A 24910-nucleotide genomic window follows, 5' to 3' on the forward strand; every position below is an offset into this window, starting at 1 on the left:
AAGTGTAGCCGCAACCTAATTGTTATTCGGTTTCAGTGGTACGTAAAACGAAAGTGGGCAGATGCAAAAGTTTGGTCACTTGGAGATGTGTGCTCAGATAACGTTTACTAAGGTTTCAGACCTTTATTAGCCTGTTAGGGTTATGGCTTGTTCACCATTATCGTCATTATCGTTCGGAAAGTCCAAGTAATGCAAATTTCCAAGCTTTAGAAAAACCAAGCCTCCTCTAACCGTGTGCCAAAAAACAGAAGCCATGGGTTCTTCTAAGCAGCTGCCCAGCACTCTGAAAATGGTGGAGGTCCACAAAGCAGGAGAAGGCTATCAGATAGCAAAGCGTTTTCAAGCTGCCCTTTCCTCAGTTTGAAATGCAATTAAGAAATGGCAGTTAAAAGGAACAGTGGAGGTCAAGATAAGGTCTGGAAGACCAGGCAAAATTTCAGTGAGAGCTGCTTGTAGGATTGCTAGAGAAGCAAATCAGAACTCCCACATGACTGTAAAAGACCTTCAGAAAGATTTAGCAGACTCTGGAGATGTGATACATTGTTCTACTGTTCAGAGACATCTGCACAAATATGGCCTTCATTTAAGAGTCAAAGGAAAACCTCTCCTCTCCTGCATCTTCACCATTAAATTCAGCGTCAGAAGTATGTAAAAGAATATCTAAACAAGCCTGAGGCTGCGTGCCCACGTTGCGGATTACAAGCGTTTTTGATGCAGAATTTCCGCAGCGGAAACGCTTGTAAAACGCTTGGTAATCCGCACCCCATGGTCCCCAATGGGATTCTGCAAGTTCTATGCACATGCTGTGGATTTTTAAGCAGCGCTTATGCTGCGTTCAAAAATCCGCAGCATATCAATTAATTTTGCGTTTCCGCAAGTGGAATTGCCTTTGTCCAATGCATAAAAAACGCAAGGCAATTCCGCATGTGGAAAACGCGCGATAAACGCGTGCGGAATTCCGCATGCGTTTTTCCGGGAGAGGACTTGCAGAAATGAAGCAGAAATTTTCTGCTTCATTTCTGCAACGTGGGCACATAGCCTGATGCATTTTGGAAACAAGCCATGTGGAGCAATGAGGTTGAAATAGAACTCTTTGGCCACAATGATCAAAAGATGTGTGTGGAGAAAAAAGGTCACAGAATTTCAGGAAAAGAACATCTCGCCAACCATTAAGCATGGAGGTGGATCAATCATGCTTCGGGGTTGTGTTGCAGCCAATTGGACAGGGAACATTTCACAGGTAGAGGGAAGAATGGATTCAATGAAATTTCAACAAATTCTTGATAGAAGCATACCACCTGTATCTGTAAAAAAGCTGAAGATGAAAAGAGGATGGCTTCTACAACTGGATAAGGATCCTAAACACATGCAAAAATGCAAAATAGAATATCTCAAAAAGGTGCAAGCTGAAGGTTTTACAATGGCCCTCACAGTCCCCTGGAATCTCACAGAACTGGATGAATTTTCCAAGGAAAAATGGATGAAAATCCCTCAAACAAAAATTGAAAGACTCTTGGCTGACTACAAAAAGAATTTACAAGCTGTAATACTTTCAAAAAGGGGGTGCTACTAGATACTAACCATGCAGGGTGGCCAAACTTTTGCATCGGCCCAATTTCCTTTTTGTAAAAAATACTTTGTCTTGCCTAAAATACAAAGTAAATGTGTGATCTTTAACTTTAGGCCTTTTAGAGATCATTTCATCTTCAACTTGCTTAACTGTTCACAATAACAGTAATTTTGATCGGGGGTGCCCAAACTTTTACATGCCACTGTATTAGCAAAACTATATGCACCAGAGGGAAAAAAGGGGGGGTGGGCTGTGTTTTTGCTGTGATGTTTCTTGAATTTATGTCCTATTTGACAGAGCTGTGGAGTCGGAGTCGTGGAGTTGGAATAAAATGAACCGACACCAACTCCTAAAATATATAATAAATTGAGTACAGTAGTTCAATGCAGTTTGTGGGGAATATTTTTTCATAAGAATTTGAGAAAGTTATGAAATGTCCTATTCCTGATCTAAGGGTCTAAGCTTTTAGCCGAGATGAATCTGTGCTACAGTAAATTTATCACTTAAACACGAGTCATGTATGAGGGAGTCCGAGTTGGTGTAATGGAAATTGAGGAGTCGGAGGTTTGGCTTACCGACTCCACAGCCCTGCTATTTGAGCAGTTTTTGAATTTAGTGTATGACGTGGGTTGTGAGCTTACATACGTATTTTGGCAAAAATATTGACCAATACATAATGTACAATAAAAAGATGAAAAATGAAGTATAAAATACATTTTTCCATTTTCATGCAGGATGCAGCTGGACCCTTCAGTGTTGATGGGGTGTATCCTTGTGGGGTGCACTTATATTGTGCTGGGTTGCTGGGTAGCCCACCTGATCTTATAGTATTGAAGTCATCAATGCAAGCCTCATCTGTGTACATTTTTAATACTAGTCAACTACCTCCTCCATGAATGGGTAGGTTTGTGAGTGGTTGCTTCATCAGTATTTTACACCTGTGCTGTCCCCACCTTTATCATGGGGGTCTACGGCATCCTGCTAGTGCATTAGCAATTTGACCTGGTGTTAGTAAGTTTCTTTTTCTGTGATTTTTTTTAATTTATGTCCTTCTGTGAGCCATTTTTACAGTGTTGATCCACAAATAGAATTGCTAAATTATATTAGGCCATCACTACATAGGAAATTATTATAGCACATAATAGGGTGCAACTACAAATGGACATTGATGGTTGCCTCTCAGAATACATTGAGCTGGCTGATCCGTAGAATATATTTTATGGAATTATTGGGCATTACATGCAAAATAATATCTTGTTTGAATACTCACACGGAATTGAATAGATAAGCTCGACCCTGGCTTCCTTGAAATGACTGTCAAAGGGGGAAAAATACATTACTGATTAGAGTGTAAAATGATTCTATTAGTATTTAGAACAACTATCATTAATGTGAATTTAAGGAGAATAGGAGAAATAAAGCACAGAAACAACAGGTTTTATAAAAGAAGACTAAAAATATAAAGGCAAAATCAGAGTGGAAAGAGATCCACAGATCTCTGTTTGATCACGGACCACAATGCACACACTGGCCGCGGATCTCCGACCGAGCGTGATCACCTCATAGAAATTTCTGAAGCATTCATGCTCCGGTTGGGAGACCCGCTGCTAGCTAGTCAATGCATTGTGGTCCATAACCGGACAGAGATCCATAGAAGTCTGCATTAGCCCTTATAGAAAAGCTAGTAAGAGATTAGCATTAGCACCAGGTACAATGTTAGGCTCTGTTCACATATGCAGTTATACACTTGTAAGGGATCCAGTATTTTATGAAAACCAGAAAGTTTCAGTTTTTTGAACAAATGCATCTTTAACCCGTTCCCACAGAGGCTCATTTTAGTACATTTGTCCCCCCCCCCTTCTTCCAAGAGCCATAACCTTTCAGCAGTGATCCCAAAGTAATGCTCTGCAGAGAACATTTTGTGTGAACCTAGCCTTACTAGGATACCGAACGTGCATGCGTGTATATTATTTCTTTTAAAGAGCCACATATTTGATTTAGACTTCATAAATCAATAGTACACATGAAAATAAGAAACTTTGTACTATATCTTAGAAAAATCTATTTCTCCTCCTGGACTGCTCATTCATTGCTACTTCCTATAGGTAACAGATAACCATCTGTCATCATGATCCATTTTCCATAGACTTCAATTAGAGAAAAAAAAAAGATCCAGTTGCCACCAGTTTTTTTTGCAAAGAAACATTCTGGTACTGGAATGTTTTAGCGTTACTTTTCAGATCCTAAAACCCAAAATAACTACTGGATATTTGAAAAGTGCCTAAAGTATAAAGATGTCCCTCCATGTAGCCACCAGTATTTAGTTTTATGGCAAGAGTTTCTGCAATCTTACTGACATTCATTATCATTAGGTGTTAGTAAAAACACAACATAAGTAGATGTACTTTGGATCTTATTGGAGTGGCAAGGAAGTATAATAAAAACAAACGTTTACAGCACTTAAAATATGGTGTCACATCATTGAGAATGTTATTGGAGAAAGCAAATAAAGAAATGATGGCATGTATCATGAAAACATACAACCCAGGCTTGTGTCAGAGAGCCTAGAGTGTAGTAAAAAGGGAAGCAAGTGGAGAGGGGGATATTGGGGGGGGGGGGGGGGGGGGGGGGAGTCAGTTATAGTTATGATGCAGGACATCAGATCAAGTCAAATGGTTTCAAATTTCCTAAATAAATAAAAAAAACAAAACAAAAAAAACTCTCCCACATCACCCGCCTTCTTTTTTTTGTTACACTTTGGAGCGCTGATGCACATTATATACCTAATGTTCTAGTTGCCTGAGGCTACCACTAGAGGGAACATTGGGAGGGGTGGGGGGTGGAATCCATACGGTGTTATTATAAAGTTCAGTGTTTAACGCCCTTGTGACAGAGCCAACATTGATCTTACTTGGGTATTTAAGTTTAAAGTTATTCCCCATCCGTCAGCTAGGGATCATTTCCTGATAGCTGAGGTCCAACTGTTTGGGCCCCACTATCCTGAGAGTGCTGAAGATCAGCTGAGTGCAGTGCTCGGCACTCCAAAGAGGTCCCAACTAAGAATGAATGGAGCAGCAGCAGCGTGCATTTTGTATTAGGGCGGGGGTGATGTCAGGGGAAGAAGTGTATAATTCGTTGTCAGCATAGAGATGATACTGGAACCCAAATTTACTGGATTGTTTGTCCAATAGGGGCAGTGTATAGAGAGGAAGAGGGGGCCCGAGGACTGAGCCGTGAGGAACCCGGATAGTAAGGGGACGAGGAGAGGAAGAGGAGCCGGCAAAAGATACAGTGAAATAGTGGTCAGAGGTAGGAAGAGAACCAGGAGAGGAGAAAGCGGTGTCCTTAAGGCCAAAAGAGCGGAGCATAGTGAGGAGGAGCTGGTGATTCAGTGTCAGATGCAGCAGTGACTATTGGATTTAGCTGTTAATAGATAAGTTAATATTTTCATTTATACCATTTCTCCCCCCACGTATAATTTTGACCGGAATGTTTATTCCATTTTCTTGTGTGCCAATATGATGGAAAATCTGCATTTATTTGGCACCTTCATGTATTTTTTTTCTTTTTACAGTGTTTTATCATAAAGAATAAAACAAAGTGAACGTTTTATAGATTGGGTTATTTCACAAGTAGGAATTATCAATTACATGCACTTTTTTTGTTTATTTTTGTACAAAAAAGCCATGATTTTTGCTTTTTACCTTCACTTAGTCTCTATGGGACATGAATATTTTTGCTTTGATCATAAGTCTCATACACTGCAGTACATGAGACCTACCAGTTTTTCATTGACAGAGCAGGTCAGACCCTGCTTATGGCAGGGCCCAACAGGCCATCCGGTTTGCGTTTAGTTGGACCATCATTTATTTTTCAACAGGACAATGACCCCAAACACACCTCCAGGCTGTGTAAGGGCTATTTGACCAAGAAGGAGAGTGATGGGGTGCTACGCCAGATGACCTGGCCTCCACAGTAACCAGACCTGAACCCAATCGAGACGGTTTGGGGTGAGCTGGACCGCAGAGTGAAGGCAAAAGGGCCAACAAGTGCTAAGCATCTCTGGGAACTCCTTCAAGATTGTTGGAAAACCATTTCCGGTGACTACCTCTTGAAGCTCATCAAGAGAATGCCAAGAGCGTGCAAAGCAGTCATCAAAGCAAAAGGTGGCTACTTTGAAGAACCTAGAATATAAGACATATTTTCAGTTGTTTCACACTTTTTTGTTAAGTATATAATTCCACATGTGTTAGTTCATAGTTTTGATGCTTTCAGTGTGAATGTACAATTTTCATAGTCAAGAAAATACAGAAAATCTTCAAATGAGAAGGTGTGTCCAAACTTTTGGTCTGTACTGTATATACCTTGAAACTCAAAACTTTGTAAAATATTCTTGTGTTCAGTGAGATATTGATTAAAATCTTACTTTTCAAAAGGCAGTGTATTCATTTATGCTGAGCACTATACTGTATGTCTGCTTGGCACAACCATACACTATACAACAGCACTAATGAAGTTGGCTTTTCCCAGTAATTTTAGACTTGTTCACAAAATGATGAAAAGACAACAACTGCTTTAGATCTGCATTTTAAACCTACTGACCTAATATACTGCTCAGACTTGTAACTACTCAGACAGATTAGCAGCAGGCCGGCTAAAGGCTATGAGTCCTTGCTGTAAACCTTCTATGGTTTAATCTGCCTACACAGCTCAGTGGTACATCTATTTTATTAATTATGAATGGCGACAAGTGTGTCAGCAATTGTATTTTTAGGTTACATTGACGCCAAGGCAAAGAAAAAAAAAATCTCCATTGTTATCTCCTGATAGCAGCTTAGGGACTTCCATTACTTGCAAACACATATGTATCAGGTTTTATATGCATTATCACTATTACAGAATACACAGTGCTTTTGTGTAGACCAAATTTCTTTATGATAAAACCTTCTCAATATGGGTCCATAGTGACGATCTGTGCGCACTAACAGTAACTGGAAAGTAAATGTAATGGTCATTTCAGTTTCTATGACAAAACATAGAAACATTTTAACGTTAATGCTAAACATGAAGGAAGGACAAAACCAATCAAATATAAGTAATGTAAATTATTTACAAATGTATTTAGCATTTTAAGGCCCCCCCATACACATTACATAGCAGCCATGATTGTTAGTCCGATTGTTTGGCGAGCAGTGCTCTCCCGATTCCTCCATATTCAGGAACATGCAGATTGCTCCTGAACTCTTTGAGGGAGCAGCTGCCAGACTCCTCTGGCGGCGGTTTATCGCTGGAGAACAAAAAAGGAGAGTCAGTTGCAAATCAGACATGCTGGATCTTTAACTGCCCTAGACATCACCTGTCAGGGAAGTCCCCTTACACAATAGGTTGACAACTGAACCGGTTGCAATTAGTGGGTTCGGCCAACGATACACAGCCTATGTGGGCCATAAATGAAAATTTCATTTTGTAATATAATGTGTTGATCTGTCATATGGCATGGTCTTAAGGTCCCCCATGCACACTAGACTAATGTTGGCTGAACCCACCAATATTGAATTATTTGGCAGACACTAATGCATATGGGGGCACCGGCCAACTGTTCTTCACGGGAGATGTTGATCGGGCATGTCCAATTTCAGACTGCAGATTGCTTTGTTCTCCTGGAAATAAGTCACAAGCAGAGATGTCAGACGGTGGCTTTCCCAGAGAACACAAGTGCCCTCGGCCTCTCAAAAGCTCCACTGTATGGAAGAAACGTCCAAGGTGGCTAACAGCCAAAAATTAGTCTAAGCATCAGTCGACAGCCATGTAATATGGTCGGCTTTAGGATATGCCTCTTGAGAGCCCCACCAGTGGGCCTCCCATCAATTCACACGATTTTTCTAAATAGCAGTACCAGTTCACAGAAAGGCTACGAGTAGATTAAAAAAAAAAAAATGGGGCATTTTACCGGTGTACCCCCATAAATCAGTATATAATAGCAATAAACAACCCAAGTTTTGTAACCAAAATTCCGCAATCAGGAACAAACAGAAAGCATCTACAATGAGTATCTCCTGCTCTGAAAGACCTGCAATATCCAGGCTCATGAATAATCCATTGATTTTAATGTGCACCATGTAATGCTTCATTTCAAACACAAGCTACAATATGTAGCGGAACCTATTTGCAATGACAGGGAGTCCAACAGCTGGACATCTTGCTGAAGGTCTAAAATACTGTGACCCCCAGGAATCCTTAGAGCAGTGTTTTGGAACGCCATCTTCAATGGAGCTTTGCATTCAGGACCGAGTCTCCCAGTCTCCAATTGGGACACCCCATGATAAGCACGCAAGTTATCCCATATCCTCTTGTGTATATTATATATATTTATATAATATATAAATACACACTGCTCAAAGAAATAAAGGGAGCACTTAAACAGAATATAACTCCAAGTACATCAAACTTCTGTGAAATCAAACTGTCCACTTAGGAAGCAACACTGATTGACAATCAATTTCACATGCTGTTGTGCAAATGGAATCGACAATAGATGGAAATTATTGGCAATTATCAAGACACCCTCAAAGGAATGGTTCTGCAGGTGGCGACCACAGACCACATCTCCGTACCAATGCTTTCTGGCTGATGTTTTGGTCACTTTTGAAGGTTGGTTGTGCTTTCACACTCGTGGTAGCATGAGGCGGACTCTACAACCCACAGAAGTTGCTAAGATAGTGCAGCTCATCCAGGATGGCACATCAATGCAAGCTGTGGCAAGAAGGTTTGCTGTGTCTGTCAGCGTAGTGTCCAGAGGCTGGAGGCACTACAAAGAGACAGGCCACTACACCAGGAGACGTGGAGGGAGCCGTAGGATGGCAACAACCCAAGCAGCAGGACCTCTACCTCCGCCTTTGCGCAAGGAGGAACAGGAGCAGCACTGCCAGAGCCCTGCAAAATGACCTCCAGCAGGACACAAATGTGCATGTGTCTGCACAAACCGTTAGAAACAGACTCCATGAGGGCCCGACGTCTACAGATGGGGATTGTGCTCACAGCACAACACCGTGCAGGACTCTTGGCATTTGCCACAGAACACCAAGATTGACAAAGTCGTCACTGTCACCCTGTGCTCTTCACAGATGAAAGCAGGTGCACACTGAGAACATGTGACAGACGTGAAAGAGTCTGGAGACGCCGTGGAGAGCGATCTGCTGATGCAACTTCCTTCAGCATGACAGGTTTGGCAGTGGGTCAGTAATGATGTGGGGTGGCATTTCTTTGGAGGGCTACACAGCCCTCCATGTGCTCGCCAGAGGTAGCCTGACTGCCATTAGGTACAGAGATGAGATCCTCAGACCCCTTGTGAGACCATATGCTGGTGTGGTTGGCCCTGGGTTCCTCCTAATGCAGGACAATGCCAGACCTCATGTGGCTGGAGTGTGTCAGCAGTTCCTATAAGATGAAAGCATTGAAGCAATGGACTGACCCGCCCGTTCCTCAGACCTGAATCCGATTGAGCACATCTTGTACATCATGTCTCGCTCCATCCACCAACGTCACGTTGCACCACAGACTGTCCAGGAGTTGGCGGACGCATTAGTTCAGGTCTGGGAGGAGATCCCACAGGAGACCATCCGCAACCTCATCAAGAGCATGCCCAGGCACTGTAGGGCGGTCATACAGGCACATGGAGGCCACACACACACACACACACACACACACACACACACACACACACACACACACTACTGAGCCTCATTTTGACTTGTTTTAAAAGGACATTACATCAAAGTTAGATCAGCCTGCAGTGTTTTTCCACTTTCATTTTTTTTTGGGGGGGAGGGACTCCAAATCCAGGCCTCCATTGGTTAATAAATTTGATTTCCATTGATGATTTTTGTGTGATTTTGTTGTCAGCACATTCAACTTTGTACAGTGAGAATATTTAATTCAGATCTAGGATGTGTTATTTGAGTGTTCCCTTTACTTTTTTGAGCAATGAATGAATGAATGAATGAATGCATGCATGCATGGTCCAAAAGTTTGGACACCTCATTTATAGATTTTTCTGTATTTTCATGACTTTGAAAACTGTACATTCACACTGAAGGCATCAACACTATGAATTAACACATGTGGAATTATATACTTAACAAAAAAGTGTGAAACAACTGAAAATATGTCTTATATTCTAGGTTCTTCAAAGTAGCCACCTTTTGCTTTGATGACAGCTTTGTACACTCTTGGCATTCTCTTAATGAGCTTCAAGATGTAGTCACTGGAAATGGTTTTCACTTCACAGGTGTGCCCTGTCAGGTTTAATAAGTGGGATTTCTTGCCTTATAAATGGGGTTGGGACCATCAGTTGTGTTGTGCAGAAGTCTGGTGGATACACAGCTGATAGTACTACTGAATAGACTGTTAGAATTTATATTATGGCAAGAAAAAAGCAGCTAAGTAAAGAAAAACGAGTGGCCATCATTACTTTAAGAAATGAAGGTCAGTCAGTGCGAAAAATTGGGCAAACTTTGAAAGTGTCCCCAAGTGCAGTTGCAAAAACCATCAAGCGCTACAAAGAAACGGGCTCACATGAGGACCGCCCCAGGAAAGGAAGACCAAGAGTCACCTCTGCTTCTGAGGATAAGTTTATCCGAGTCACCAGCCTCAGAAATCGCAGGTTAACAGCAGCTTAGATTAGAGACCAGGTCAATGCCACACAGAGTTCTAGCAGCAGACACATCTCTACAACCACTGTTAAGAGGAGACTTTGTGCAGCAGGCCTTCATGGTAAAACAGCTGCTAGGAAACCACTGCTAAGGACAGGCAACAAGCAGAAGAGACTTGTTTGGGCTAAAGAACACAAGGAATGGACATTAGACCAGTGGAAATCTGTGCTTTGGTCTGATGAGTCCAAATTTGAGATCTTTGGTTCCAACCACCGTGTCTTTGTGCGACACAGAAAAGGTGAATGGATGGACTCTACATGCCTGGTTCCCACCATGAAGCATGGAGGAGGAGGTGTGATGGTGTGGGGGCGCTTTGCTGGTGACACTGTTGGGGATTTATTCAAAATTGAAGGCATACTGAACCAGCATGGCTACCATAGCATCTTGCAGCGGCATGCTATTCCATCCAGTTTGCGTTTAGTTGGACCATCATTTATTTTTCAACAGGACAATGACCCCAAACACACCTCCAGGCTGTGTAAGGGCTATTTGACCAAGAAGGAGAGCGATGGGATGTTACGCCAGATGACCTGGCCTCCACAGTCAGCAGACCTTAACCCAATCGAGATGGTTTGGGGTGAGCTGGACCGCAGAGTGAAGGCAAAAGGGCCAACAAGTGCTAAGCATCTCTGGGAACTCCTTCAAGATTGTTGGAAGACCATTTCCGGTGACTACCTCTTGAAGCTCATCAAGAGAATGCCAAGAGCGTGCAAAGCAGTCATCAAAGCAAAAGGTGGCTATTTTGAAGAACCTAGAATATAAGACATATTTTCAGTTGTCATGAAAATACAGAAAAATCTATAAATGAGAAGGTGTGTCCAAACTTTTGGTCTGAGATATAGATATAGATATAATTTTAAAACCCTTCAACGATGGGCTAGATCAGTCAGTCATACAATGGATTCAAAATATGGTTGATGGACCCCTATTGCTGAGCAGCCCAATTCGTAGGCTATGTTCACACACGTGTTTTTTTCTGCAGCCAAATCTGCTGGCAACTTTTCTCTGGCAGGAAAGCAGCTGCATCACAAAATTCAGGTTTTCCTGCGTTTTTCACTGTCTCTATTTAGGCATGTACATAAAGTTCTGTGAAAAAAAGAATCCCATTCTATTTTGCCATAAAAAATGCTGGGGAAAAAAAAAAAAAAAAACCAACCCAGGTGCATTTTTTTTGTAGCTTTTTTTCACCATTACTTCCTATGGGTGAAAAAAACGCTACAAAAACACTGAAAAAAAAAAAAAAAAAAAAGCTCAAGGAAGTGACATGCTCTAGTTTCCAAAAACACAACCAAGGCAGAAAATACGCAGCAAACAAAGAGCCAACATGTGTGAACAGAGAATTCTGGTTTCTCATACACTTTGCTGGTACTGCAAAAGGCAGCTAAAAATTTGCATAAAAGTCTGCTGCAAAACACAACATAGCCTAAAATCCCTGTCAAATAAGTGAAAGTGTACGAATGACTACAGCCTACGGTAAAATGACAAAATATATACGGTAATTTTAGTTTTATATAGGTCAGTTTGTTTCTGGGCATTTGCTCTCTTTGCAGGCATTTCTCATGTACACCCACACACAGGCATTTCTGCCCAAATTTACACATAATCCTGAGAAGCTGGGTCTGTACTATTTTTTTTTTTTTTTTGCCAGCAGATACATTAAATTTGCATCTTAGACAGACCTTTTGCAGAACCAACAGGCAACTGTAAAATGTAACCATTGTCTATTTAGGCAGTTTCATAATCTGGGGGTGGAAAGTGGAGGATGGGGTTTCACAGTCAATCTAAAACAAGGACACACTTTGTGACTCAAACATAAACTGCAGGAATAGCACTGAGGCCTTAGAATGCTAACATTTATAAGTCAGGAGCAGGCCTTGTTCAAATACAGACACAGAAATGTGATACATATTGTCTGGGATATATAGCACCAAAGAGGAGACTGAATACAACTTTTCTATACATCTATTTCATTACTATTTTAGCCATTTAAGAATCTCTCTCAATACTCACCATCAGACAATATTACACGGCTAGTATTATAGAGACCAACGTTATATCACATGTATACACACTATTTGCCAGGGGCTGCCTCCATATGTTGGGCCTAGGAGAAATAGGAAATAACTTCTTGCCAAAGGCTCAATACATGTTTCTTTCCTATGAAACAATGACAAGAAAGCCAGAGACTAGTTTTAAAATGGCATCCAGGTGGTGCCCATTTTAAATACTACATCATTTTACTTGGGGTCTCAACATGCTCTCTATTGAGGAGCCTTCAGCTTTTTGTGTCTTTTGGATGTCTTTGCTTCTTCAATATTGTAGCCTTTTGCATAGGTCAGGGGCCTGTCCATACCCTCATTTATTAAAAGGCACAGAACTTAAGCACACACCGATTCAAAAAAGGTGTAGGATCCCAGAGTCCTGGTGATTCAGAACCCTACCGCCCACTAGTTTAGCATCAATGCACCTTGATTGCTCTGCATGTACGGTACTCATTTCAGTTTTGCAGTTATTACACCGCACCCTCTCATTTTGCACCACTCGCCCATCTCTTTACACACCTATAAGAGTCATGACCATCAGCTGATCAAGGATTACAAGAGTTTCAAGTGAAAATCTGACTCAGCATTTCTGACTGATAGTTCCAAGTAAATTAAATTTAATTCTGATCTCTATTAAAAGTAGCTCATATTTAATGGTGACCTACCAGATAAACTACTAAGCTACGTCTACAAGCGGCAGATACTGTGTCTGCTACTGATTTGCCACAAATCCTCTGCATTCTCATTTCAGGGTGAATAGTTCATGCAGACTTCAGACCTTACTCACAATTGTTTTTGAATTTAATATACATCATTTAATTAACTTTCCAACTTGTACCACTGAGTACTAGAAGCACAGTATTGTGAGACTTAATCGCTGGAGAAACGATCTATGTTGGTAGAGAGACAGCTACGTGGATATGAATTACGGTTACATTGCCGATGAGTGTGTAAGGGCGGGTTTACACCACCACCAATCAGTAATTGTTAATAGCCTGTGTAAACTACACTTCCTATGTACACAGAACGATCAGTAAAATATCCTTCTGGGCACAGGCAGTCATCTTTTAATCAGCTGACAATCACTAGAGGACTAGTAAACCTGCTGCCATTTAGTCCTCCAAATTCATTAACTCTGTATAACCCCGTCCCCATCATTGATTGGCAGATTTCTGCCTATGCACAGTTCACAAAGCAGTCAGTGGTGTTGGTGGGGTTATAAATTTGAGAAGTTATGTATATGTTTTGCAAGGATTTTTTTATATCATTATTAAAAGTGAAAACAGAATCTACCACCAAATGAAAAGGTGCCCAGTTTTTGATCTTTGGTTAAAGCTGCTCCCCTCATTATTACACTTTCTTTAAATTTGCCATACAGTGCCAGAGAAATGGGCCCATTTAGTGCTGCTTTTTTTTTTTTTTTTTTAAATAAAAGGCCGCCTCTTTACGCAGCTTTTCATTATTATCCTATGAATCATGCCCCCTTGGTAAAAACCTTAAAAATTAGAACTAAATAGGCACACATCTCTGGAATCATGGCAGTTTAAAAAATAAATAAGGAAAACTCAAAGGAGCAGCGGGAACAAAATCAGGTCAAAAGTAGCTTAGTTTTGCTCTTGTGACAGGTCCTCTTCAAGCCAGGTTCAAATGGTCATTTTTAAAATTGGGAAGGTTGTGCCCACAAATTACAGCTATGGATGGTTCAGTGTGTCCACCTGCATTGTGGAAAGGTGCAGGACCTGCCTGCTATCATATGCACTATTCGGGTCTGTAAAATGGGAAGGATAATGCATGCTGCAAGTTGCTCATTGCACTTACAGAGGTTACTAGTGGTCATTGTGCTATACACTGACAGCACAAAGACCAAAATTACACTTGTCTGATCAATGCCTACACTTTCAGGCAAAATAATAAGTTGTAGCACAAAGTTCTAAGACACAATACAGAATTGTTATTTCCTGGAGACAATTTAAGAGAGAGTTGATGGGTCCTTAAAGGGAACCTGTCATGTCCTAGCTACTATCTACACTGCCCCCATAGCATGGTTAGTGATGCAATGTGCATCACTAACAAGCTTTTTTCATTAACCCCTTTACAACCCAAGGTGGTTTGCACGTTAATGACCAGGCCAATTTTTAGAATTCTGACCACTGTCACTTTATGAGGTAATTACTCTGGAACGCTTCAACAGATCCCACTGATTCTGAGACTGTTTTTTCGTGACATATTGTACTTGATAATTGTGGTAAAATTTCTTCGACATGACTTGCGTTTATTAGTGGAAAAAAAACGGAAATTTGGCAAAAAATTAGAAAATTTAGCAATTTTCAAAATTTGAATTTTTATGCCCTTAAATCAGAGCGATATGTCACACAAAATAATTAATAAACAACATTTCCCACATGTCTACTTTACATCAGCACAATTTTGGAACCCCAATTTTTTTTTCATTTTTTTATATTATTAGGGAGCTATAAGGGTTAAAAGTTGATCAGCGATTTCTCATTTTTCTAACAAAATGTACAAAACCATTCTTTTAGGGACCACATCATATTTGAAGTCACTTTGAGGGGTCTTTATGACAGAAAATACCCAAAAGTGACACCATTCTAAAAACTGCGCCCCTCAAGGTGCTCAAAACCACATTCAAGAACTTTATTAACCCTTCAGGTGCTTCACAGGAATTTTTGGAATGTGGAAGAAAAAAAATGAACATTTAACTTTTCACAAAAATGTTACTTTAGACCCAATTTTTTTTATTTTCGCAGGGGTAACAGGAAAAAATGGACCCCAAAATTTGTTGTGCAATTTCCCCTGGGCACGCAGATACCCCATATGTGGGGAAAAAACACTGTTTGGGCGCACGGCAGGGTTCGGAAAGGAAGGAGCGCCATTTGACTTTTTGAATGTAAAATTTGCTTGAATAATTAGCGGACGCCATGTTGCGTTCGGAGAGCACCTGATGTGTCTAAACAGTGGAAACCCCCACAAGTGACACCATTTTGGAAACTAGACCCCTCAGGGAACTTATCTAGATGTGTGGTGAGCACCCTCAACCCCCAAGTCCTTTACAGAAGTTTATAACATGGAGCCGTGAAAATAAAAAAAAAAAATCTAACTTTTTACACAAAAATGATGTTTTAGCCCCTTTTTTTATTTTCACAAGGGTAAGAGGAGAAAATGGACCCCAAAAACTTGTGCAATTTCTCCTGAGTACGCCAATACCCCATATGTGGGGAAAATACAGTGTTTGGGCGCACGGCAGAGTTCAGAAGGGAAGGAGCACTGACTTTTTGAACGCAAAATCAGCTGGAATCGAGAGCGGACGCCATGTTGCGTTTGGAGAGCCCATGATGTGCCTAAATAGTGGAAACCTCATTTTGGAAACTACACCCCTCAAGGATTTTATCAAGGGGTATAGTGAACATTTTGAACCCATTGGTACGACACAGAATTTGATAACATTAGGTCATCATATTGAATAAGTTGTCAGTCTTGAGCGCAAGTGCTCACTACTTGAGTTTGCATCGGGTACTCGGGAATGCACCATGTATCAAGGGTGCTCGAGTGACATGCTCAAGTCCCCGCCCGCATGTTTCACGGTTATTAGACACCCCAAAAAAAACACGCGGGCATCGCTCGTGCGTGGCAGGCAATCCCCGCGAGGTTTTTTTGGCCACGATGCATATGGGGCGGAGACTAGAGCATGTCACTCGAGCACCCACTATACTCCGTGCATACCCGAGCACCAGACGATGCAAACTCAAGTAGCGAGCACTTGCGCTCAACACTAGTTGCCATATTTTTTACGCCGTTCTTAGTGCGGTATAAGTGATTAGACGACCTTATTCTTTGTGTCGGTGCGATTACAGAGATACCAGAATCATATCGGGTTTTTATGATCGACAGCTGTCACACACAAATACGCATTTCTTAGTAAAATCTAGTTTTTGCAGCGCCATATTTTGAGAGCTATAATTTTTCCATGTTTTGGCCGACAGTCATGTGATGGCTTGTTTTTTTGAGGGATGAGTTGACATTTTTATTGGTGCCATTTTCAGGCACATGCCATTTTTTGATCACTTTCTATTCAGATTTTTGGGAGGCAGAATAAACAAAAACCAACAATTCAGGAATTTTTTTTTTTTTTATTCTGCTCCGCGTGTGGTAAAATTGATAAGGCAGCTTTATTCTTCGGGTCAGTACGTTTACAGCGGTACCACATTTATATAGTGTTTCTATGTTTTGGCGCTTTTACATAAAAGCAATTCTATAGAAAAAATTCTTTTGCATCGCTTTATTCTGAGAGCTATAACTTATTTTTCGGCTGATGGAGCTGTATGGCGGCTTGCTTTTTGCAGGACGAGATGAAGTTTTCAGCGGTACCATTTTTATTTATATTCGTCTTTTTGATCGCGTGTTATTCAATTTTTTGTTTGGCGGTATGATAAAGCATGTTTTTTTTGCCTCTTTTTTTTACCGTGTTCACTGAAGGGGTTAACTAGTGGGACAATTTTATAGGTCAGGTCGTTCCGGACGCGGCGATACCAAATGTGTACTTTTTTTTTTCCATAATATTTATTGATGGGTACATTATATATTTTTATTTTTGGTGGATTATTATTATTTTTTTTTTTAAATAGTTTTACAATTTTTTTTAAAAAAAATTTTTTTCACTGACAGTTTTTTTACTTTTATACTTTGTCCCACTATGGGACTTTCACGCAGATACGCATTAATACGTCTTGGGCTTTAAAGGGATTAAAGTCGGTGGTATTCTAAGGATTCTATAACCTTATATATACTTTGTCCTACCTGCTCGTATTCAGTCATAGGGGTGTGATTCTCATTCAGTCATGGGCGGGCGCCGAATTCAGTCACTGCTGGAGCCGCCTATGTACTTGAATATTGCTCCTGGCAAGCGCTATTATTGTGGGGAGCATGCGCATTTGTACATGTCAGGCCGCTGGTCCCACGTCTGCGCAGTGAGGCTGTGTGATTACAGCTTCACTGCACACACGTTATGTTCCCCGCGAGTGCGCAGTGAAGCTGGTAATCACACAGACTCACTGCACAGGCGGCCGGACATGTACAAATGCGCCCCACAATAATAGCGCTTGCCTTGAGCAGTGTTCAAATACATGGGCGGCTCCAGCAGTGACTGAATGTGTCGCCCGCCCATGACTGAATGAGAATCACACCCCTATGAATACGAGCAGGTAGGACAAAGTATATATGAAAGGTTATAAAATCATTATAAGGGTATGTGCCCACGATGCGTATTTCATGCATATTTTGTGCGGAAATTTCCGCAGCGTAAACGCATGTTAGCTTTCTGCCATGGTCCCCTATGGCATTCCGCAATTGTAATGCCCATGCTGCGGAATTTTCCACAGCGTTTTTGATGTGCGGAAAATTCCGCAGCATGCCAATTATTTGTGCGTTTACGCATGCGGAATTGCCATCTACAATGCAGTAGAAAACGCAAGGCAATTCCGCATGTGCAAAAGGCGCGAATTACGCGTGCAAAATGCATGCCAAATTCCGCATGTGTTTTCCAGGAAAAAGGACATGCGGAAATGAAGCGGAAATTTCCGCTTCAATTGCGCATCGTGGGCACATACCCTAATACCACCAATTTTAATGAAAAAAGCTCGTTAGTGATACACATTGCATCACTAAACGCTATGGGAGCAGTGTAGATAGTAGCTAGGACGTGACAGGTTCCTTTTAAATTAGATACAAGGGCTCGCTCACACTGCCGTTTAATATGGCCAAGTGCTATCCAATGTTGTAACAGATAGCACTAGGTTTAATGTTATACTATGGGACAGTGCAGATTCGCGATTATTTTCTCATGCCCCATCGGCATGAGAAAACAATTGCAGCATGCGGCGAGTGCATCCGAGAATCAGATCATGTGCATCCATACAAGTCTATGGGTGCATGTAAAACATTGGACTGCCATCCAAGTGCAGTCCGATTACCGTGAACGACAGCAATGTAGGAAATAGAGAAGTTACGTTCACAGTCTCCTCCACACCAATCACGCGAGAGAATCGGAGCACGGTAAAAAAAAGGACACTCCGCTCATGATCGCACAAGAGTTTGAGCCAAGGATCAATTGCATATAACATCTGATTTTCTCGCATGAGAGAATCATCGGATGCCTCACGCCAGTGTAAGCGAGCCCCGAATATTAAAAAAAAAATCAAAAAAAAAAAATCTACACAACCGTGTTAAAATAATGCCCTTTAAAGTTATGATAGCATTTAGTCTTTTTGGGTAGGAATCCATCAGCATGGCGTATTCAGAATTTGCAATCTTTGCTCACCATTACTTGCAGTAGCACTCCAAATCTGTTAGATTGTGATGGCATCTCCTGTGTACAGCCCTCTCCAGGTAACCCACAAATTTTCAACTGGATTCAGGTCTGGGCAATTCCAAAACTGAGCTTTTTCTGGTGAAGTCATTCTTTTGTTGATTTGGAAGTATTCTTTGGGGTCATTGTTGTGCTGGAAGGTGAAATTCCTCTTCATCTTCTTATTAGGAGGCCTGAAAGTTTGGATGCAACATTGACTATTCAAAGTGGAGGGAGTTCTGAAAAGTTCCAAATATTAAAGTTCCAGCTGCCAAAAAACAGCCCTAAAGCATAATGCGGCCTCCACAATGCTTCATGGTGGTTATGTGTTCCATTGGCGATGTGCAGTGTTGGCTAAGCACAAAATTTTTTATAAAATTATAGAACAGTTCAACCTTAGTTTGATCAAACCACAACAGGCTTTCCCACATAGTGGGAAAAGGCTTCCATTTTTCCACATTACCGCATCAGCCAGACATGCATGAGATTGTTGTCACATGCAGTACACAACCAGTACTTGCCAGAAATTCGTGCAGCTCTTAATGCTGGTGTAGGCCTCTTGGCAGCCTACCTGGCCAATTTTCTTCTTGTCTTTTCAATTTGAGGGACATCCAGTTCTAGGAAATCGACCAATTTGGACGAAAACACGATATCCGGCTGCGCTGCAGTAATAAAGAATTCTTAGGACCAAGAGGAGTTGAACACTTTTAATATCCACTTTAGGATCCTTTGTTACAGCAGCGAAGCCTGATATCGTGTTATTATCCAAATTGGTCAACTATCCTGGAGGAGATCATCCACCAGCCATGAGGCAGCAACAGCTGATATCTTCAGGTGTTAATAGGAGTTGTGCCTGCATACAACCTGCTCAGGTGACCACCTTCCTTTTACTTTCGTCTGCAGCTAAAAGGGCATCACCCGATGGTCTTGTGCGCTTTAGTTTCCCTACAGTTCTAAGTAAGGTCACGGCTGGTCATCCAGAAGTGGCTTGAATATGGCCCATGTTCACAGTGTTACATGGTATACAGTCCTGGTAATCGCTAATGGCACCTATGAAGTTTAAGTACATAATGTGGGATATCTCCTGAAAAAAAATGAAATCAAGTGAAACAGTTTTTTTGTATATAGCACTAGTGTTAAATACAAAAGAGGAAATGATAAATTTAAAACAAACAATGGAAGGGAAAAAAACAAAACAACAAACCTAAAGCTTGCTTTGACATTAGTATTGGCACCCTTTAATTTAGTATGTAAACACATTTTGACTTGCCTGTGGTAAATCACAAAAGAGATTCTCCTGTGATGGTCTGTGCCCATGTGACATGAATTAGCCAATGACAGCTGACTTCACAGTTTTTTAAACAGCCACATGGTAGGCCCTGTTCCTTTGTCACTATGGTGAAGACAAAGGAGTGCTGTCTGAGGACATCAGAACTGCCATTGGCAAACAAGACTTCCAAAAGAGTACAAGGCCATCTCCAAAGACCTTGGTAACCCAGTTTCAAAAGTGCACAGTGTTAAGAAGTTTGCCAAGCATGAAACCGTCAAGAGCTTCCCTGGACATGGGGAAAGAGGAAAGTGAAGAGATTTCTTTGAAGGTTGACACCACGTCAAACATCCAAAGACCTGAAGGCCAACCTGAAACAGTCTGGGGTCATGGCTTCAACAAGTACCATACGCCGCACAATAAACCAAGCAGAGCTTTATAGGCGAAGGACAAGGAAGAAACCATTGCTGAAGAAAAGACATAAAATGGAACTACTGATCTTTGCCAAAGAGAAACTTGACAAACCACAATCCTTCTGGGAAAATGTTCTGTGGACAGATTAAACAAAAATAGAGCTTTTTGGCAATGCACAGCAACAGTTTACAGACTGTGCAATGAAGCTTATAAGGAAAAGGACACCTTACCAACAGTTAAGCATGGTGGAGGATCAATAATGCTGTGGGGTTGCTTTATTGTGTCTGGTACTGGAGGCTTTTATGTATCACAGGAATCATGAAATCAGAGAATTATCATGAGATTTTAGAGCGAAATGTCCTACCCAGTGTAAGAAAACTTGGTTTGAGTCAAAGATCATGGGTCCTCCAGCAAGACAATGACCCAAAGCACACATCCAAAAGTACACAGGAATGGCTGAAAAAGGAAAAAAAGTGGACTGCTTTAAGATGGCCAGCAATGAGTCCTGACCTCCATTCCATTGAAAATCTTTGGGGTGAGCTGAAACCTGCCATTGGGAAAAAGAACCCTGCAAACATTCAATAGCTTGAACAAACTGAAAAGGAAGAGTGGGAGAAAATTCCAGCTGAGAAGTGCAAGAAGGTTATAGATGGCTACAAGAAATGTTTGAAGGCTGTCATCAATACCAAAGAGTGTGCAACCAAGTATTAATTAGGGGTGCCTTTATTGCTGCACATGCGGTTTATTCTGTTTCTCCTTGGTTTTTTAACTTCCATGTTGCAATTTCAATGGTTTTATTGTTGTATTACGAGGGGCGATCCAAAAGTAATGATAATCGGTTATTTCTATTGCACACAGATATTAAAATAAAATGTTTTCTTCTCTCTTAGGTACCCACTAGTCCAGGAAAAAAAAAAAAAAAAAAATCACTTAAATAGGCCACGATTCCCGGGAGCTACATTCATTTGAATAGGAACTGCCGAGGAGTGAACATCAAAATGGAAAAAAAGAGCTCAGAGCTGTCATCAAATACCTCAGCTTAAAAAAAAAATGACTACCAAAGACATACACAGCGACTTGGTGGAAACATTGGGGGACTCTTCTCCTCCATATTCCACAGTTGCACGCTGGGCCAAGGAATTTAAGCTGAGAAGAACATCGACAGAAGATGAACATCGTGAAGGACGCCCATCCACGTCCTTCAATGAAGAAAACGTGAAAAAAGTTGAAGAAGTTGTATTGGCCGATCGAAGAGTGACTATCAGGCATGTAGCTGAGGTCACAGGTATCTCATATGGCAGTATTCAAAGAATCCTTGCAAAAGAATTGCATATGAGAAAGGTCTCGGCGCGTTGGGTGCCAAAAATGTTAACCGACGAGCAAAAGAAGAAACGAGTTGACATTTCAATAGCAAATCTCGAAAAGTTCCAAGCAGACAAGGAGAATTTTTTGTCACGTTTTTTGGCCATGGACAAGACCTGGATCCACCACTTTGATCCCGAAACAACAATCGATGACATGGAAACGAGCCAACGAACCGACGCCGAAGAAATTCAAAGTGTCAAGCTCAGTAGGGAAGGTTATGGCGTCCGTTATTTGGGACGCTGAAGGAATTATTATGGTGGACTATTTGGAGAAGGGAGCCACTATTACGGGCTTCTACTACGCAGAACAAATAAGAAGATTGCGGGAGGCTATCAAGGAGAAAAAGGCGCGGCAAACTGCTGGCTGGAGTGCTGTTTCACCAAGATAACGCACCGGCTCACAAAGCTGCAGTTGCCATGGCTACCATTCAAGAAGCGGGCTTTGAACTGGTGGAACACCCCCCCCTATTCGCCAGATCTAGCCCCCAGTGACTTCTTTCTCTTTCCTCGGCTCAAGGAACATCTCCGGGGCAAGAAATTTGACGACAATAGCGACATAACCGCTGTTGGGGATTTTTTTGAGGGTCAAGATCAAGAATTTTTTTTCGAAGGGAATTCTAAGTTTAGAAAAGAGATGGACTAAATGTATAGACTTGTTAGGAGACTATGTAGAAAAATACATTTTTTTTTTCTTTTTTACTATATTCATTGTGTTTAGTATTGATTATCATTACTTTTGGATCGCCCCTCGTACTTTGGACCACTAATTAAAAAATCCTGGAGGTTATAACTTTGGTACATTTCCATCCATTTCTGAAGATATTGTATGTTCTATGAAAAAAAATGAAGGGGTGCCAATAATTGTGAGCAGCACTGTATTTAAGGCCATTTCTAAGGAAACTTTTTTTTTCGTACCCTTCTCGACTGATATCTTTCAACAATTAGATCTCTTTGCTGTGTTGTAAGTTGTATATGGACTATGGCTTTTTCTGTAAAATGCAACTAAGAAAATGCCAGAAAAATCCTACTAGAACAGCTAAACTTGAGGATGTTTACACTTATGCAACCACATTAGTTTAAATGTTATTTTATTCCTCCTCTCCTCAAAATATGATTTCTACTGGTTTCTCAGTTGATTTGTATAGATTATAGGTGACATTAAAAAGGTGGAAAAAGTTCCGAAATTATTCTTCTCGCTATGATTTTTTACATGACTAAAACCTGACATTTTAAACAGGGGTGTATACACTTTTTATATCCTCTATATTAGGAATAAAGGCTCTGTCCAGTGAATGGAGCCCTAAGAATAAATTTGACATCTGTATTAGTAGCCTCTCTGAATGTAGATGCCAAAGTACTCAGGCACAACCAACACAAAAACTCATTCTACACATCATTCTGAATGCAAAGCCAAGAAAAATCTCATATACAAGAGAAAATGGCTATAATTATGATTTTATTTACAGCACAAAAGTTTGGACACACCTTCTCATTTATAGATTTTTCTGTATTTTCATGACTTTGAATATTGTACATTCACACTGAAGGCATCATAACTATGAATTAACACATGTGGAATTATATACTTAACAAAAAAGTGTGAAACAACTGAAAATATGTCTTATATTCTAGGTTCTTCAAAGTAGCCACCTTTTGCTTTGATGACTGCTTTGCACACTCTTGGCATTCTCTTAATGAGCTTCAAGAGGTAGTCACCGGAAATGGTCTTCCAACAATCTTGAAGGAGTTCCCAGAGATGCTTAGCACTTGTTGGCCCTTTTGCCTTCACTCTGCGGTCCAGCTCACCCCAAACCATCTCGATTGGGTTCAGGTCTGGTGACTGGAGGCCAGGTCATCTGGCGTAGCACCCCATCACTCTCCTTCGTGGTCAAATAGCCCTTACACAGCCTGGAGGTGTGTTTGGGGTCATTGTCCTGTTGAAAAATAAATGATGGTCCAACTAAACACAAACCGGATGGAATAACATGCCGCTGCAAGATTGCAAGATGCTGTGGTAACCATGCTGGTTCAGTATGCCTTCAATTTTGAATAAATCCCAACAGTGTCACCAGCAAAGCACCCCCACACCATCACACCTCCTCCTCCATGCTTCACGGTGGGAACCAGGCATGTAGAGTCCATCCGTTCACCTTTTGTGCGTCGCACAAAGACACGGTGGTTGGGACCAAAGATCTCAAATTTGGACTCATCAGACCAAAGCACAGATTTCCACTGGTCTAATGTCCATTCCTTGTGTTCTTTAGCCCAAACAAGTCTCTTCTGCTTGTTGCCTGTCCTTAGCAGTGGTTTCCTAGCAGCTGTTTTACCATGAAGGCCTGCTGCACAAAGTCTCCTCTTAACAGTTGTTGTAGAGAGGTGTCTGCTGCTAGAACTGTGTGGCATTGACCTGGTCTCTAATGTGAGCTGCTGTTAACCTGCGATTTCTGAGGCTGGTGACTCGGATAAACTTATCCTCAGAAGCAGAGGTGACTCTTGGTCTTCCTTTCCTGGGGCGGTCCTCATGTGAGCCAGTTTCTTTGTAGCGCTTGATGGTTTTTGCAACTGCACTAGGGGACACTTTCAAAGTTTGCCCAATTTTTCGCACTGACTGACCTTCACTTCTTAAAGTAATGATGGCCACTCGTTTTTCTTTACTTAGAATTTATATTATGGCAAGAAAAAAGCAACCAACAGTCTATTCAGTAGGACTATCAGCTGTGTATCCAGACTTCTGCACAACACAACTGATGGTCCCAACCCCATTTATAAGGCAAGAAATCCCACTTATTATACCTGACAGGGCACACCTTTGAAGTGAAAACCATTTCCGGTGACTACCTCTTGAAGCTCATGAAGAGAATGTCATGAGTGTGCAAAGCAGTCATCAAAGCAAAAGGTGGCTACTTTGAAGAACCTAGAATATAAGACATATTTTCAGTTGTTTCACACTTTTTTGTTAAGTATATAATTCCACATGTGTTAATTGATAGTTTTGATGCCTTCAGTGTGAGTGTACAATTTTCAAAGTCATGAAAATACAGAAAAATCTATAAATGAGAAGGGGTCCAAACTTTTGGTCTGTACTGTATTTTGACCCTTATTTGCAGTTCTTAACAGTCATTATACAAGCCTTATTCTGAAAATACTAAATTTAGACTGTAGAATGAGGTTTGTGTGTTGC

At 41.1% G+C, this 24910-nt stretch overlaps 1 protein-coding gene across 1 annotated transcript in view; it reads right to left on the minus strand.

Moving 5' to 3' along the window:
• YPEL2 (yippee like 2) overlaps positions 1–24910 on the minus strand; it is an 87426-nt gene that overhangs the window by 20209 nt on the left and 42307 nt on the right. The window contains exon 3 of the mRNA XM_073665600.1: positions 2841–2884. Within this exon, the coding sequence (XP_073521701.1) occupies positions 2841–2884 (44 nt within the window). The remainder of the gene's footprint in view (positions 1–2840; positions 2885–24910) is intronic.

This window comes from Phyllobates terribilis, unplaced genomic scaffold, assembly GCF_046119375.1.
Source record: "Phyllobates terribilis strain yellow unplaced genomic scaffold, ASM4611937v1 Scaffold_2__4_contigs__length_985480577, whole genome shotgun sequence".
In the NCBI taxonomy this organism is placed as follows: Eukaryota; Metazoa; Chordata; class Amphibia; order Anura; family Dendrobatidae; genus Phyllobates; species Phyllobates terribilis.